At 37.2% G+C, this 15,078-nt stretch overlaps 1 protein-coding gene across 5 annotated transcripts in view; it reads right to left on the bottom strand.

The window, feature by feature from the left end:
- rad51b (RAD51 paralog B) overlaps positions 1–15,078 on the bottom strand; it is a 52,644-nt gene that overhangs the window by 27,712 nt on the left and 9,854 nt on the right. For all 5 annotated transcript variants that reach the window (XR_001608904.1, XR_001608903.1, XR_001608905.1 and 2 more), the window contains exons 7-8: positions 13,301–13,373; positions 1,280–1,389 (exon numbers count right to left, since the gene is read on the bottom strand). Coding sequence is in view for 2 of the 5 variants with exons in the window: in XM_016267836.1 (XP_016123322.1) it covers positions 1,280–1,389; positions 13,301–13,373 (183 nt within the window). In the remaining 3 variants the exon portion in view is untranslated. The remainder of the gene's footprint in view (positions 1–1,279; positions 1,390–13,300; positions 13,374–15,078) is intronic.

Below are 15,078 nucleotides of genomic sequence, written 5' to 3'. Positions count from 1 at the left end.
GAATGAGCAACGTTATTCCTCTGAATTCGGAGTTCTCCTCTCACATGAGAAGTTTGAGTTCTCTGTTTCTCCAGAGCACCTGGAACCAGCAGCATCAGGTGAATTAGGCCCTTCCTCTGCCTCCCTGATGCGCTGAGTGTTTGGCTAACTTGCAGTATGCTTACCCTTCTGATTTTACAATCATGCTGCAGGTCGAGCCCCCTCTCGTTGAGAGCTGGGTTTGTGCTCCCTCAGCCAAGGTAAACTACTGCTAGCCATTCCAGCATTGGAACATGCTGTAGGTCGAGCCCACTTTTCGTCTGAGAACTAGGTGTGTTACTCCCACAGCTAAGTAAATTATTGCTAGCTGTTCCAGCTTTGGAACATGCTGCAGGTCGAGCCCCCTTCTTGATTTGAGAACTGGGTGTGTTGTTCCCTCAGCTAAATAACTGCTAGCTGTTCCACCATTGGAACATGCTGTAGGTTGAGCTCCCTCTCGATTGAGAGCTGGATGTTTGCTCCCTCAACTACAGATTTACTGCTAGCCACTCCAGCATTATAGCCGTAGACATAGTGTTTTTGGGGATGCGCTATTTCTATCTATGGGCTGCTCTTTCAGGGTGCCACGAGAACCCCTAGAACGGTATTTCAAATGTGTGCAAGTTATGCTTTGCCCACTTTCTAAAATCCACATAGCTGGTAAGTGTGCACGTTATGCTTTGCCCACTTTCTAAAATCCACATAAGTGGTAAGTGTGCACGTTATGCTTTGCCCACTTTTCTAAAATCCCATAAGTGGAGTGTTTGGCTAGCTTGCAGTATGCTTACCCTTCTGATTTGAGTTGGTACTTAGTGCTCGCCATGGTTCTGGCAAGCACTCCCCTCAGCATGGTGGCGTGGCTATACCATTCCCCATAGCGACCCCTAGAGGACGCAGTTAGAAGTTCCCATGAAAGGGAACGTCTCAGGTTACTTATGAGACACTGCGTCCTCTAGGTTTCTTGCTATGCTGCGGACGCAAGTTTCAGACGAAGAAGTAAATGATGTGTGCTCCCGGTGCCTATTTATACTATAGTCGCACCGGTAGTGACGTCATGGCTGTCGCCGGCCAACGAGTTGTTGTTTTTTCAATGTATGCTTCAGACATGGGTCACAACGAGGCGTTCCCCATAGCGACCCCTAGAGGACGCAGTGTCTCATTCCCTACTTAGGGAACCATGGTTACATAAGTAACCTGAGACGTTTTCAGATATTTAAACAAAGTTTTGCTAATTCACACAAAGGAGTAAGAAAGTGTTTACCTGTCTCCGTTCTGTGTCCTCGTACTGGACGATGAGGCGCGTGTTAACACAGTGACTCCATGTGTTTCCCAGCGCCGCTGTCACAAAACCAGAGTCCTCCTCGGTAGATACTGAAGGACAAAACAAACAAAAAAATAGTCAGGGTTCGAAATCGGTCCGTGTACAATCCGTGTATCATTCGATCATTCGTTTTTTGATTTAATATTGAAAGTAGAAAAATGAGAAAACGGCTCCTTTTTCGTTTTTTTTTTTACAAAAAACGAAAATTCTGCTTAAATTTTCGTTTTTTGTTCATGGGTGGAAGAATGAATAAACAGCTTGAATATTTGATTTCTACACGTGGGCGGGAGTTAAACGCCCTTTCTGCTGATTGATCAGCCAAAGATCAAACCGTGCCTTCATCAGTTCTTCCGCAGTATCACGCAGCAGAATAATAGTCCTCCACTGCTGCAGTTGTATGGATTCTTAACGCATTTATTGCAACTATATTTAATCTTTTTTCATCAAACAAACAGGCTAATGAATAGCTGCACCCAACTCTGGGGCAGAGTCTAGACAGGGCTTTCTTCTGTGCAGATATAAATTATATTCTTTGCATCAGCTGGGCATGGCAGGGTATGATATGACAGCTGTCATAGCCTACCCTTCTCACCCAATAAGTCTGTTTGTTTGTTTAATTAAGAAATTAATTAATTCATTTGTTTCAAAATAAATATTTTAAACACTAAGACAAAAAGGAAAGAATAATAAATTGGCTTGGGTATATATAGGCCTATGTTCACGCAAGAACTGTCATTCTGACTGACAACAGGAGAACCACAGATATTAAATAGCCTACTGTTAGAGTTATATAATGTAATCTTGTGTTTTATTAAAATTGATATCTCAAACGGATATGCACTTGTGCGTAGCGTGAGCTGTGAGAACAACATTAAGGTGAGTAGTGACTCTAGTTCACACAGTTCCAATAAATTGCGATGGGTTAGCCTAAATAAACTCAATAAGCAGACAGACTACAGTCAAGGGCAGACCAGTGTTGAAGTGCACAGGAAATAAGCAGCAGTCATATTTAAAGCAGTTTAAATTAATATTAAGTACTGATTGATGTTCACTTGGATTTTTTTCCCCATCGAGGGGAAATAACTTAATACTCTGTCATTTATAGTTGTATGGTAAAATGTATATTTTTAATTGTGTAACGTTACGTTCAAACGGACTACAAAATGTCATGCCTTTGAAAAATAAAGAGAACAACAGAATGCGCTGCTTTAGCGCGTCTCGGTCTCCTTGAGCATCTTTCCGGCACATGCCACAAACAAACCACAACGAATACTTGTCTTTTAAAAGGCTTCATTTAGATTATTTGACGTTAAATGCATCATATAAGTCACTTTGGAATAAATCACAGTAGGCCTATGTATCATGATAAAAAAAAAAGTGACTTTACAGTTTGGAAATACTTTAGGCTATAGCAAATTATTTCACAGACCCCCTATCACTTTAAGAACTGCTGTCTAGACTCTGCCCCGGTACGAGTTGTGTGGAGCTATTCATTAGTCTGTTTGATGAGAAAAATATGAAATGTAGTTGCAATAAAATGGGTTATTAATCCGTACAACTGCAGCAGTGGAGGACTATTATTCTGCTGCGTGATACTGTGGAAGAACTGATGACGGCATGGTTTGATCTTCGGCTGACCAATCAGCAGAAAGGGGCGTTTAATTCCCGCCCACGTGTAGAAATCGAATATTCAAGCTGTTTTTTTTTTTTTCATTTTTCCACCCATTAACGAAAAACGAAAATGTAAGCTGAATTCTTGTTTTTTCCGTTTTTTGGGAAATACGAAAAAACTAAAAAGGAGCCGTTTTAATTAATAATTAATTGGACAATTAGTTAGTCACTTTATTAGAACTTTTATTAGATGATGCTTTAAAAATTAATTGTAACAATGATCACCCTAATTTCTCTTAAAATTACTTGATTAAAATTAAAAACAAACAAAAACAAATTTTTACTAAAAACAACATATGCGGAAAACTGCATATGGATATATCTAGGATGCATAATATTGTTATTCACAATAACCATACATAAATTCCTTATAACAATGTCATTAATTAAAAAAAAAAATTAAATGTTGTAATATATTTGTAATATAAGTGACAAAAATCTGAAGAAACAATTTTATTTTGCTCATCATATTTTTGTTTTGGTAAAATATTTCACATTTGTTGGTTGTTAAAAAAAAGTTACACATATTACTATAGAAAAATCCATATGCACTCAATTATATATTACTTATGAACTTGTCATTTATTTAGATAAATTAGCATTATTAACATTTAAGAATGAACATATTTTAATGTTTTTAAAAAAAGACTCTTTACACTCACCAGTGCTACATTTATTAGATCAAGTAATAAAATCTGTAATACTGTGCATGTATTTTAAAAAGTAATTTACTGCATTTTTCGCATCATTACGCCAGTCTTGTATCCCATGATCCTTCAGAAATCATTCTAATATTCTGATTTGCTGCTCAAGAAACAGTTATCATTATAATCAATGCTGTAAACAGTTGTGCTATAGGGCTGCACGATTATGACACAAATCATAATTGTCGATTATTCCCATTGTAATTGCGATTATTAATTACGATTATCACAATTTACATTGAATGATGTTTATACCATTGTTTGATGCAACTGCATGGCGTATTTTTATATGAAAATAAACAAGCTTAAAACACTCTAACTGAAAAACCTTTAGTGCTTTTCTATAGTATTAAGCCTCAAATGTCAAATATACATCGGATTGGTTTCTTCTTTAAATTATATAAAAAAAATGAAATAAAAAAAATATTCAAAAATATGAATGGTATTATAATGTTATACTAAAACTATGGAAAAACCCTTAAGATAACATGTAGAAAGAAAAAAACATATCTTAAGCGTGCAGAATAACATAAGTGGACTTTGAACGATTAATTGCCACTTTGAACGATTACGTAATTGTGGATTACAAATATATAATTGTAATCGCGATTAGAAATTTGATTAATTGTGCAGCCTTATTGTGCTACATAATATTTTTTATTAAATATTTAATACAGTTTCATAAACAGAAATAAATATTCATTTCTCATTTCACCCACCACTGGGAATTTTGGACTATAGCCGTTTCTGCATATTGCTCCATTTCCCAATCGCCATAACTCACTCATCCACTGTGAATCACTTGAAAACTTGGAGCCATTGGGTCATTATTGTGGTTTAAGGATTGAGTGCAGAGCAGATGATAAGCCCGAGAAACAATAGAAACACTTTTTAGGTCAGACACCTGGGGAAGTTACCAATGATACTATTGACAACACTCATCCGGGTCTTCTTCCAACTGCTATGCAAACACACCTGCGTGTTTTTGTTCGCCTGCAGTGCCGCAACCAGAAACAGTCAGGGCCTCTGAGGTCACGGCCTGAGAGTCTTTCTCATGTTTCTTTGTTGTGCAACATTGAAGCACCATGCTGTAATCTGACAATACCATTCAAAACTGTCACATCAGCAACTCTCACTTCCTCAAAACATTTCCTGTGGAAAGTCGAGTGCGGGAGAAACCTGAAAAGGTTGGCACGGCATGTCAGTGAACTGGATGCCTGGAAGGCCCCTCCTCTGAAAAAACAACATCCTCAAAAAACCTAAAAAATCTGGAAACAACAGGCAACCACTTTACAGCTCCAGATCGGGTTGAGCTCTGTTTCACATCAACAGATAAAAAGGGCTACTTTACTAAACAGTGCCACTTTTCACACAGATTTTCACCAGAAAAGCACGCTTTATTTAATAAACACATGCAATCCTGCTTAACCAGGTGCTAACTAGACTGAAATAGTACTGCGCTGAGAGTATTTAAATAAAAACTGATATTATTCTATTCACAGAAAAACAAGTTGAATTTTGTGTAATTTATGCTTAAATTGTTGTTTACTATTTTAAAATTTAATTTTAAAAAATGTTTGCGTATATTCTCTACGTAAGGGATAATCAATGGCTAGCTGTGCATTAAAGGATTTTAAATGCACGACGTGGAGGCAAAGAACCGGTTGCCTCCACGAAGTGCATTTAAAATACTTTAATGCACGGCTAGCCGTTGATTATACCGCTTATTCCATGGTCATTTTCCAAGTTATAGACAAGTTAAAACTAGTATTGCTCCTTGCAGCACAATATTTGACCGAATGGGTAAAAATAAGTTATTTTCGTCAGTTACGGCACATTAGCGCTAGCATTCTGCCTGCTTCAAATCAGACACAGAGATGAAATACTGTGGTAAGATCACATTTCTTTGAATGAATTATAGCATGTATTTCAATTAATTATCGATCGATCGTTTGAGAGAGAGAGAGAGAGAGATGACAGTTGTGTGTACCCGCGTGCTGCGTCTGCGCATCTCTCTTGTAGCGTCTCGACCAATCTGACACAATTTTTATTTGATTTAACAAATCAATTATTCATTAGATTAACAAATCGTCACAGTCCCCTCACTCAATAAACTGGATGCCAGGATTTCTGCTGAACACCATCCCCCCTTGGTCACCATGACAACTAATCATGATATCACTGGTTTTATGACCCCCCCAGGAATGTGAGTAGGATAACCCACTCTTTGTCCCCATAGGAGAGGCAGAGCAGAAATTGACTTTATGGTTCATTATTCATATTTCCCATGAGCTGATTCGTTACACTCTGTACAAACAATTACTTCAAAAACAGCGATTTTACCACCTCGCTGTTGAGGAATATAATGTAGCGATCTAGTATCTAGGCTATTTTATTAATGAAAATCTCAGGGAAGTGTTGACAAGTTTGTGTGTGTGTGCAGCGCAATCAGCGATCTCTGACCTCTCTCTCTCTCTCTGTGTGTGTGTGTGTGTGCGCGCGCGAATGATGCGTGTAGGTTAGTGTGCATCAATTAAAGCAGCGCATTAATATGGAACGGCGATTAAACTGACTTGGAACTACCTGTGCATTAAAAGGTTTTACTGCATACCTGCCAGTCAATCAGAATCCAGTATTCAGACAGACCATGGAATAATCATCAAATAAGTCGTCAACTGAAAATAGTGTTATAACCGTTTAACTTACACAACACTCTAGTAAACTTCATTCTTATTGGTGAATCACGGCATTCTGCAATCAGATTTCATAATATTCACCGTCTTCCAAGTATACCAGACGCTCATTCAGTGTAACTCAAACTGGCGCTAATTTAAAGAGATAGTTTAGCCAAAAATGGAAATTCTGTTATAATTTTCTCACCCTAATGTCATTCCACACCTGTAAGATTTTAGTTCATCTTCAAAACACAAATTAAGATATTTTTAATGAACCCAGAAAAATTTCTGCACCTCCACTGAAACCCTATATTTCACCAAAACTTTGACGCTTTAAAAGGTTTATAAAAACATCCATATAAATCAAATGGTTTAATCGGTCTTCTGAAGAGACACTATTGATTACACGATGAACAGATTTAATATATAGGCTTTTGTTCACATTTAAACATTGATCAATGTACTTACTGTAGAGCACATAAACTATGGTAAACAGAAGTTGCTTGTTTGATGCGAAGAAAAGACGTTTTTTGCTTCAAGCTAGTGCGGTTGAGCTTCCGTGTTTACCATGTTTAACGTGCTCTATGTATGTGCATTGATTAAAGACTTGCATGTGGATTACGTTTTTTTTATGTTTTTATTAACTTTTTGAAGTATCAAAGTTTTGGTAAAATGGAAGGACTGAAATATTTCAGATTTCGTTACAAATCCCCATTTGTGTTTCAAAGATGAACAAAAATTTGGATCATGGAATGACACGAGGGTGAGTAAATGTTGACAATTTTCAGTTTTGGCTAAAATAACCCTTTAAATGTGTCTATTCATCACATCTCGGACTCGCTCTGTCATTTCATACCAACACAACTGCTGCCATTTTGTAGGACTGTAGTGAAAATGACATGAAAATTAAGTAGGCTTATCGTTAGCTTTGGTATTTGTAGTCTAGTCGTTATGTGGAGATATGGCCTCATGTCCATTTTTGCACAAACTTCGTCAAATTCCTTCATGTGCTTTACGCAAATGGTTTGGTATATCAAAAAGCTTTTGATAACTTTTTGCCAATTTTGGTCAAAATTGGACAAAACGTCTAGGAAGAATTCGGAAAAGTACATTTTTCGGAAAATTCTAAATTGCGAAAAATCTTGACCTGTAGAAATTTATGAGCCAAGGAATCAGAAGAAAAACAAATTTTGCTTCTAAACCTACAGTTCAATTTTTTTTTTGCAGAAATATGAGCGCAAATTTGGCCTATTGGGGGCGCTAGAGAGTTTGAGATAGAGACTCAAAATTTCCTATGTTTAATATTGAGACTGTCCTCTATCTGAGTGCCAAATTTCATGACTTTCCGACAAGCAGTTCTATGGGCTGCCATAGACTTCCAGATCGGAGGAAGAAGAAGAATGACTAACAGATACAATGGGTGCCTAAGCACCTTTGGTGCTTGACCCCTAATTACTGTAAAGACCCCATATACAGCAAAGTTTCACTTAGGGGGAAAGCGATGCTCAAAACACACAAGCAGCGATATACTGTATTGTTAGCGAACATCCAAATGCCACCCACACTGCTGAGAGCAAAGTTTAAGTGATATAGGTATGTGCTGCACGCTTTTTTTATTGGCAAGTAGCTGCATAAGAAACAAAATAATACAGACATTTTTGTAAAATAAACACTTACATGTATCCAGATATGTGTGTAAATGAGCACATTTTAAAATACACCAGATAGCGGTAGTGTGCTGTATCCTCAACCAACAAGTTGAGGAACTGCACCGTGTGAATTGTATTCAACAGATTTTGTGGGCACGTCTGTGCCGTTACCTTATTTGCATAATTACTATAGTGACTCAGGCCTTAAAACCGTGTGCAAATAAACAGCACTATCAGCAGGCACAACTCATTCTGATGTCTGAAAGAAACGCAGACTAATGAGCATGCGTTTTAATGCAAGTTCGTGGTAATAAGGTTGGAGAGGGACAGACTAAACAAATGTGACACCCTGTTAAGACCCAACTTCTTAAATCAATGCTCTGGGTTCCAGAACAATCCGCCTACACTCTCCGATCCCAACAGAAGCGATGGGTGCTTTCCCACACTGCGTGACAGCAGGGCTATTCACAGACTTCAATCAGCTGTCTTTTTAATAACCCACAAATCAGTTATTATAGGATCCGATTCTTGTTTGCACCAAATTCAGCATGTCCGAATATTTTTTATTGATGGATTGTCAAGCAGGGGAATGGGAAAGTTGTTGACTTGGACTGGATATAGACAAGGGAGTGGCTCTCATGTGGTGATGCAGGCTGATTTGGTTTAAGAGCCTGTAGTGTTTGGCAATTGAATTGAGCCAATAATCATGCAGACATGCAGTTTTTCCAACAATCTTCTCTCGAATACTCTCCATCATCTGGGAAAATATTTGTGAATGTCTCATTGATGTTGTAAATCTCACTTGCTGATTTGTTTTACACATACTGTACTTTTCCTCAGTCACAAGTAGAATGTGCAAAACTATATGCTTTCATCAGTGGGTTGTCTGAATGACTGGTCGGGTTTAAAGATGCCTATGTAATTACACTGATTTAAGGTCAGATCCAGCGCACTGATCAGATGTGTTTTTCAGGGGGCGATCACAGAGGATTCATTTTTTGTGTTTAAAATCTACTTGAACCTTTGCACAATCGTCAATTTGCATTAGATAGGGGGTAGAAAGAGTCATAAATTATCGTTTGTGTGATGCACTCACGTCAAATCCATCGTGCAGTGCATAATCTACTTCTATTCCTCGTCGCAAAAGGGCTACTTACATATGCCAATTTATACAGTAAAAGAAAAAGTAAAAAGTTACCTTATCATATAAAGGTGAAAAACTGTACGTTTTAACTGTTCATTATTGTCAAATCTATGGGTTTTACAAATAAATATGAAATATGAAAACGGCAATTCCCCAAAAGCCCTGCATAACACGTTTTATATAAATAATGTTGTTTCTTCTCATTTTTGCTATCAGTAATGTACATTGTTACATTTTCCCTTTTTTGCTATTGCTTTAGGTCATTTTTATTTTCTTATCTTACATTTACTTGTGTATGCTTGTTAGTTTTCTTATGTTGATTTTGTTTATATATGACATTGATTGTTTAGTAATCCTGCTGTAGGTGTGGGGGATTGGTTGAGCATGTCTTCTAGTTTGTGTATGTGTTGCGTACATGTTTTGCATGGTTGTATTGTTTATGTTGTAATATTTCGTTTTTTGTTTCTGGACCCCCTTGAAAATGAGATGCCACATCTCAAGGGGCTATCCTTTCAATAAATTCAAATTCTGTTATTTAGTTAATATGTTTGCATTATTTTAGTGTCTATTAGGGTTGGGCGATGTCAACAAAATTGGCATCGGACGATGTCTATAGTGAAACATCACGATGGACGATGACGTCGGCGGCGCGGGGGTTGGCGTTGGAGTTAGGGGCTGTGCCCGAAGCATCAATCCTTATAAGGCACGGAAAACAAATAACTATTCCTAACACCGTGTCAACACCGGACGCGAGCTGCGCGACAACATACTATAGAACCACTGATCTATAATAGAGATTCATTATATATAGATCAGTGTATAGAGCTCATTATAATTGGCGCGGCCATCGTCTATCAGCCCAACCCTAGTGTCTATGTTAGGATCTGATGGTGTTTTGTCTGTCATGTGACCCTGTGCACTATATAAGTATCAGCTATGATTTATATACAGGCTACTTACGATGAACTCTGATTCATTATGTTGTTTTCTACTGTGCCACCTGTATTATGTTAATTTTGGTGTTAATCAGTACATTTTAAGGTAAAATATAAATTTTGGTAGTTTAAGTAAATCGGTATAATAAATATATTAGGTATCAACATGCTATCATGTCATACTCGAAACACTGTCATTTTGTATTATTTATGGTGAATTTCAGCTGCTGTTTTTATGGTAAATATAACAGGATATTTTTTTACACCGTAGTTGCTTGCAGAACAAACCTTACCTTAATTTACAACTTTTAAACCTCGGATTTGTGATATGTTCATAAAGCATCTTCATAATTTAAAAACATTGAGAAAATACCTAGAAATAAATATTGGTCACACTTTTTTAAAGGTCCAATTCTCGCTATTAACAAACCATTAACTACGACTTTTGCCTCAATAAACTCCTAATTTGCTGCGTATTAGTAGTTAGTAAGGTAGTTGTTAAGTTTAGGTATAGAATTAGGGATGTAGAATATGGTCATGCAGAATATGTGCTTTATAAGTACTAATAAACAGCCAATATGTTAATAATAGGCATGCTATTAAGCAACTAGTTAGAATTGGTCCCTATAGTAAAGTATAACCAAGATATTTATTTCAAACAAAATCAAGTCTCCAGAAATGGAGGCGATAAAACAAAGTGAAACAAAGTCTTTTTTTCTTAGTGAACTACACAAAATAGCCTTCTTATCAATGTACAGAGGAGCGCAGAAGTGAATCACTGTGGCCTTTTTTTACACACAGACGGTGGGGGAGCCCAAGGCCTCACAACTGAACTGCTGTCTATCACATCTGACCCCAAAAGAAAACACATTAATCTAAAGCCAGTAGCTGATGTCTAATGGAAAAAATGGTATTAGATCCAAAGCGGAAATGGTCAGTAAATCTGCTGATCTGTTATTATTTATGTGTATTGGCCTCATATAAATAACAAGCGTGAAGCAGTAGCCGAGAGCAACAACTGTACTATTCTGGACCATAGTCAACATCTCAGATTCAACTATGCAAGCAGATACAAACTGCTAAGGTGTGGGCCTCTTGTCTACAACTTCAACAAAAGACCTCAAAGGGAGTTTCCATTCCCAAGGCCAAAGAAAAACACATTTTCTCAATAACTGGCTGTCGGAGAACCAATAAAACCCTGTCTTAATCAGTTCCTCTTAGCTACAAAGTACAACAACAGCTTGAAAAGCAGACATCCTTATTTGAGGTGCTAAGAGACGTCCAAGTTCAAATCAGTATTTGTAAACTAATTTTACAATATTATGCAAATGTAAACATTTAAAGAAGGTGTTTACTCAAAAATATTGTTTCATCATTTATTTACCCTCATGTAGCTACAAAAGAAAATATGACTTTCTTTTGTGAAACAAAAAAAGAGAGACTCTGAAGTAGGGATGTTGCAATATAGCGACAACTGTGGTATTTTTCTTTTCAAAATTTCTATAGACATTGCAATAATATTTGTTAACGTGAATCATAGCGTTCGATTTTATCATGCCATTTTTCCTTTTCAAAATTTCTATAGATATTGTAATAATATTGTTAACGTGAATCATAGCGTTGGATTTTGTTATCATGGTGTTTTTTCTTTTCAAAATTTCTATATATATCGTGATAATATTGTTAACGTCATTCAGAGCATTAGACCTAGTTATCACGGCATTTTCTTAAAAGTTCTATAGATATTGTCATTATGATATTGTTAATGTGAATCATAGCACTGGATTTTGTTATCATGACATTTTCCTTTCAAAGTTTCTATATTGTATATTTATATTCTATATTGTAATAATATTACTGTTAACATGAATCATAGCATTGGGCTCATTTATCTTTTTTTTTTTTCCTTTAATTTCCAATAGATATCACAATAGTATTGTTAACATGAATTATAGTTATCATGACATTTTCTTTTCATTTCTTTCCTATGGATATAACGTGAATTAACGTGACTTTATGGCATTTTTCTTTTCAAAATTTCTATAAATAATATCGACTGTGGAGCTCTAGAAATTATAAGAGTGCACCATAAATGTAGTCCATATTGACTTTTATGCTTTATTTCAAGTCTTTTTAATCCATGATATCTTTGGGAGATATCATAATAGAACAGACACAAAATTTGAGTAGCTGTGTGAAAAATTCACAAAAAACATTCATTTGATTTCAAGATTATCACTTGTGCCTGTTCAAATATGGCATCTCAAAGATATTCAAGTTATTGGTTCTCCTGTGCCTTGCGACAAATCGAGATGTAATTTTATTTAAATTTGAACGCAAGCATGAATGAATGGCAATATTTGTACTATTATCTGGTTTTTACACAACTTGACACCATCCACAGTCATTGTATGGAAAAGGGCAGAACGAACATTCTAATAAACATCTGACTCGGTGTTCATACAAATGAAAGAAAGTCATATGAATCTGAAACAACATAAGGGGGAATAAATGATGACAATGTTTTCATTTCTGGGTGAACCATCACTTTAAGCATCAGATAAGACCAAGGATGGAGAGAGAAATGCAGAAAGAAGAGATAAACAGGGTGAGGCTGTAAAAGGGCCATTCTTTCCCCACATAATCCCAAGAGATAGAAAAACAGAGATTGTGTGCATGTGTGAGAGAAAGATACAGAGTAAGTGAGTTGGAGAAAGAGTTACCGGTAACCCCACCTTGCCGAATGGAACAGTGGGATGTAAAGAAAGAGGTGTCTGGGGGTAAAGTTATAAGCCACAAACAAGTGCCTGTTAGATAACATGAGAACGGAGCCTGTATCTCTTTCCTAAAAGCTTTGCCCCAACAGGTTTGTAGAACGGGAGGATTGCGGTTTCAGCCCCCTGGTTAGAGTGATACCATCTTCTCCGAGGTCAATGATGTAGTTCCAAAGAACCTACAACAGCTGCTTGTGTGGAAGGTCATAACTGATGCTCATTTGTCCCACATACCCTCTCGGAAAGCTCGGAACGATGGCTTCCATTAGCGAGATCAGAGAACAGCTCATCAGGGAGGGGTGAAACAGAAGAGCCTCTTGACGGGAATATCTGGTCTAAATTTCCACCATCGAATCCCTTTTACACAAAAACATTCTCCACAAAAATCAGTGTAGACTCCAGTTCTTACCATCTGCCTGATTCCACTGAGGACAGTGAACCTTCTCGCCCACATGTGTGGTGATCTGGTTAGTTAAAACCACCTGAGGGAGACAGAAAGAAAACATCTGTACATGAGTTCAGTCCAGTTTGAATGGATCACACAAAGATGAGAATAAACAGTCTGCTGTCACTATGGAAGTACTTAACAACTGTTGGCATCACTCCTTACATAATGGTATACATATGTGAGTAAAGAACAGGCAAACAAATTCTAGCAGGGCCTCCAGCATGACCATCATTTTAGCACGTATCACCTTAAAGGTGATCCAAGATGTTCATGTCTTTCCTCCATATAGTGGACTTAAATGGTAGCCAATGGGTTGAATGTCCAAATTGCAGTTTCAATGCAGCTTCAAAGGGCTCTACACGATCCCAGTCGAGGAATAAGTGTCTTATTTAGTGAAATGATCTGTCATTTTCTAAAAATTTTTTTTTTTTAAATAAAAAAAAAATAACATTTTAACCACAAATGCTCGTCTTGCACTAGCTCGACTTCACACATTACGTAGTCAAGTTGGATAGGTCACACGTGACGCAGGCGGAAGTACCGACCCAGTATTTACAAAGCAAACTCACAAAGAAAGTCAAACACCCTTATAAAAAAAAGGTAAAACAACAATGTCGGATGATGAAAATGAGATGTTTTCGCCCTACCCTACCTTTTTGAACCAAAGTACACAGACGAAGAACTAACCACGTAATGTGATTACATAATGCGTGAAGTCGCGCATGCTCATCGCAGAGCTAGTGCAAGACAAGCATTTGATGTTAAAAAGTACATACATTTATTTTTTTTGACCGAAATTGACCGATTGTTTCAGTAGATAAGACTGACTAGGATAGTCTAGAGCCCTTTGAAGCTGCATTGAAACTGCAGTTTGGACCTTCAACCCATTGGATACCACTGAAGTCCACAATATGGAGAAAAATACTGGAACGTTTCCTCAAAAACCTTAATTTCTTTTCGACTGAAGAAAGACATGATTATCTTGGGTGACATGGGTGTGAGTAAATTATCAGGAAGTTTTATTCTGGAAGTGAACTAATCCTTTAAAGCCAGCGGCGACAGCCGACTAAGGACAGTATGTCACTTCTCAGATATTCCAAGACCCGCCAAACACGATTCAACATGTTCAATCAATCGCCGGCAAACACCAACAGGGGTAACACATTGATAAAAAAAAACTTAAAGGGGTCATATGATGCAGCTAAAAAGAACATTATTTGGTGTAATGAAATGTGTTTATGCGGTTTAAAGTAAAAAAAAAAACACATTATTTTCCACATACTGTACATTATTGTTTCTCCTCTATGCCCCGCCTTTTTGAAACACGTCGATTTTTACAAAGCTCATCGGTCTGAAAAAGCGAGGTGTGCTGTGATTGGCCAGCTATCCAGTGCATCGTGATTGGCCAAATACCTCAAGTGTGTGACGGAAATGTTACACCCCTCACCATACTGTGATGGCGTGTCCCGGCCAGAGCGACGAGACAAAACCATTAAAACCCATTACAAACGAGGAATTTGTTGCATCCAGTGGGGACATAATTACTGATTATAATGACTTACACTGTCTTTTTACGCATTGCGTTGCATTGCATCGCGCCGCATAAACATAAAACTCTGTCTGCATTTGTGATCGGAGAAATGACAAACAGCAAGCACTACTCTACACTGCCCAAAACTCGCGTTTGAATCATCAGTGGCAAATCCTTTAAATGAAAACGTACTTACGTGAGTCAGAAC

This window comes from Sinocyclocheilus grahami, unplaced genomic scaffold, assembly GCF_001515645.1.
Source record: "Sinocyclocheilus grahami isolate Dianchi unplaced genomic scaffold, SAMN03320097.WGS_v1.1 scaffold40.1, whole genome shotgun sequence".
Lineage (NCBI taxonomy): Eukaryota > Metazoa > Chordata > Actinopteri > Cypriniformes > Cyprinidae > Sinocyclocheilus > Sinocyclocheilus grahami.
The sequence above is the reverse complement of the archived record's forward strand: the minus strand, read 5'-3'. Positions and strand labels throughout refer to the sequence as shown.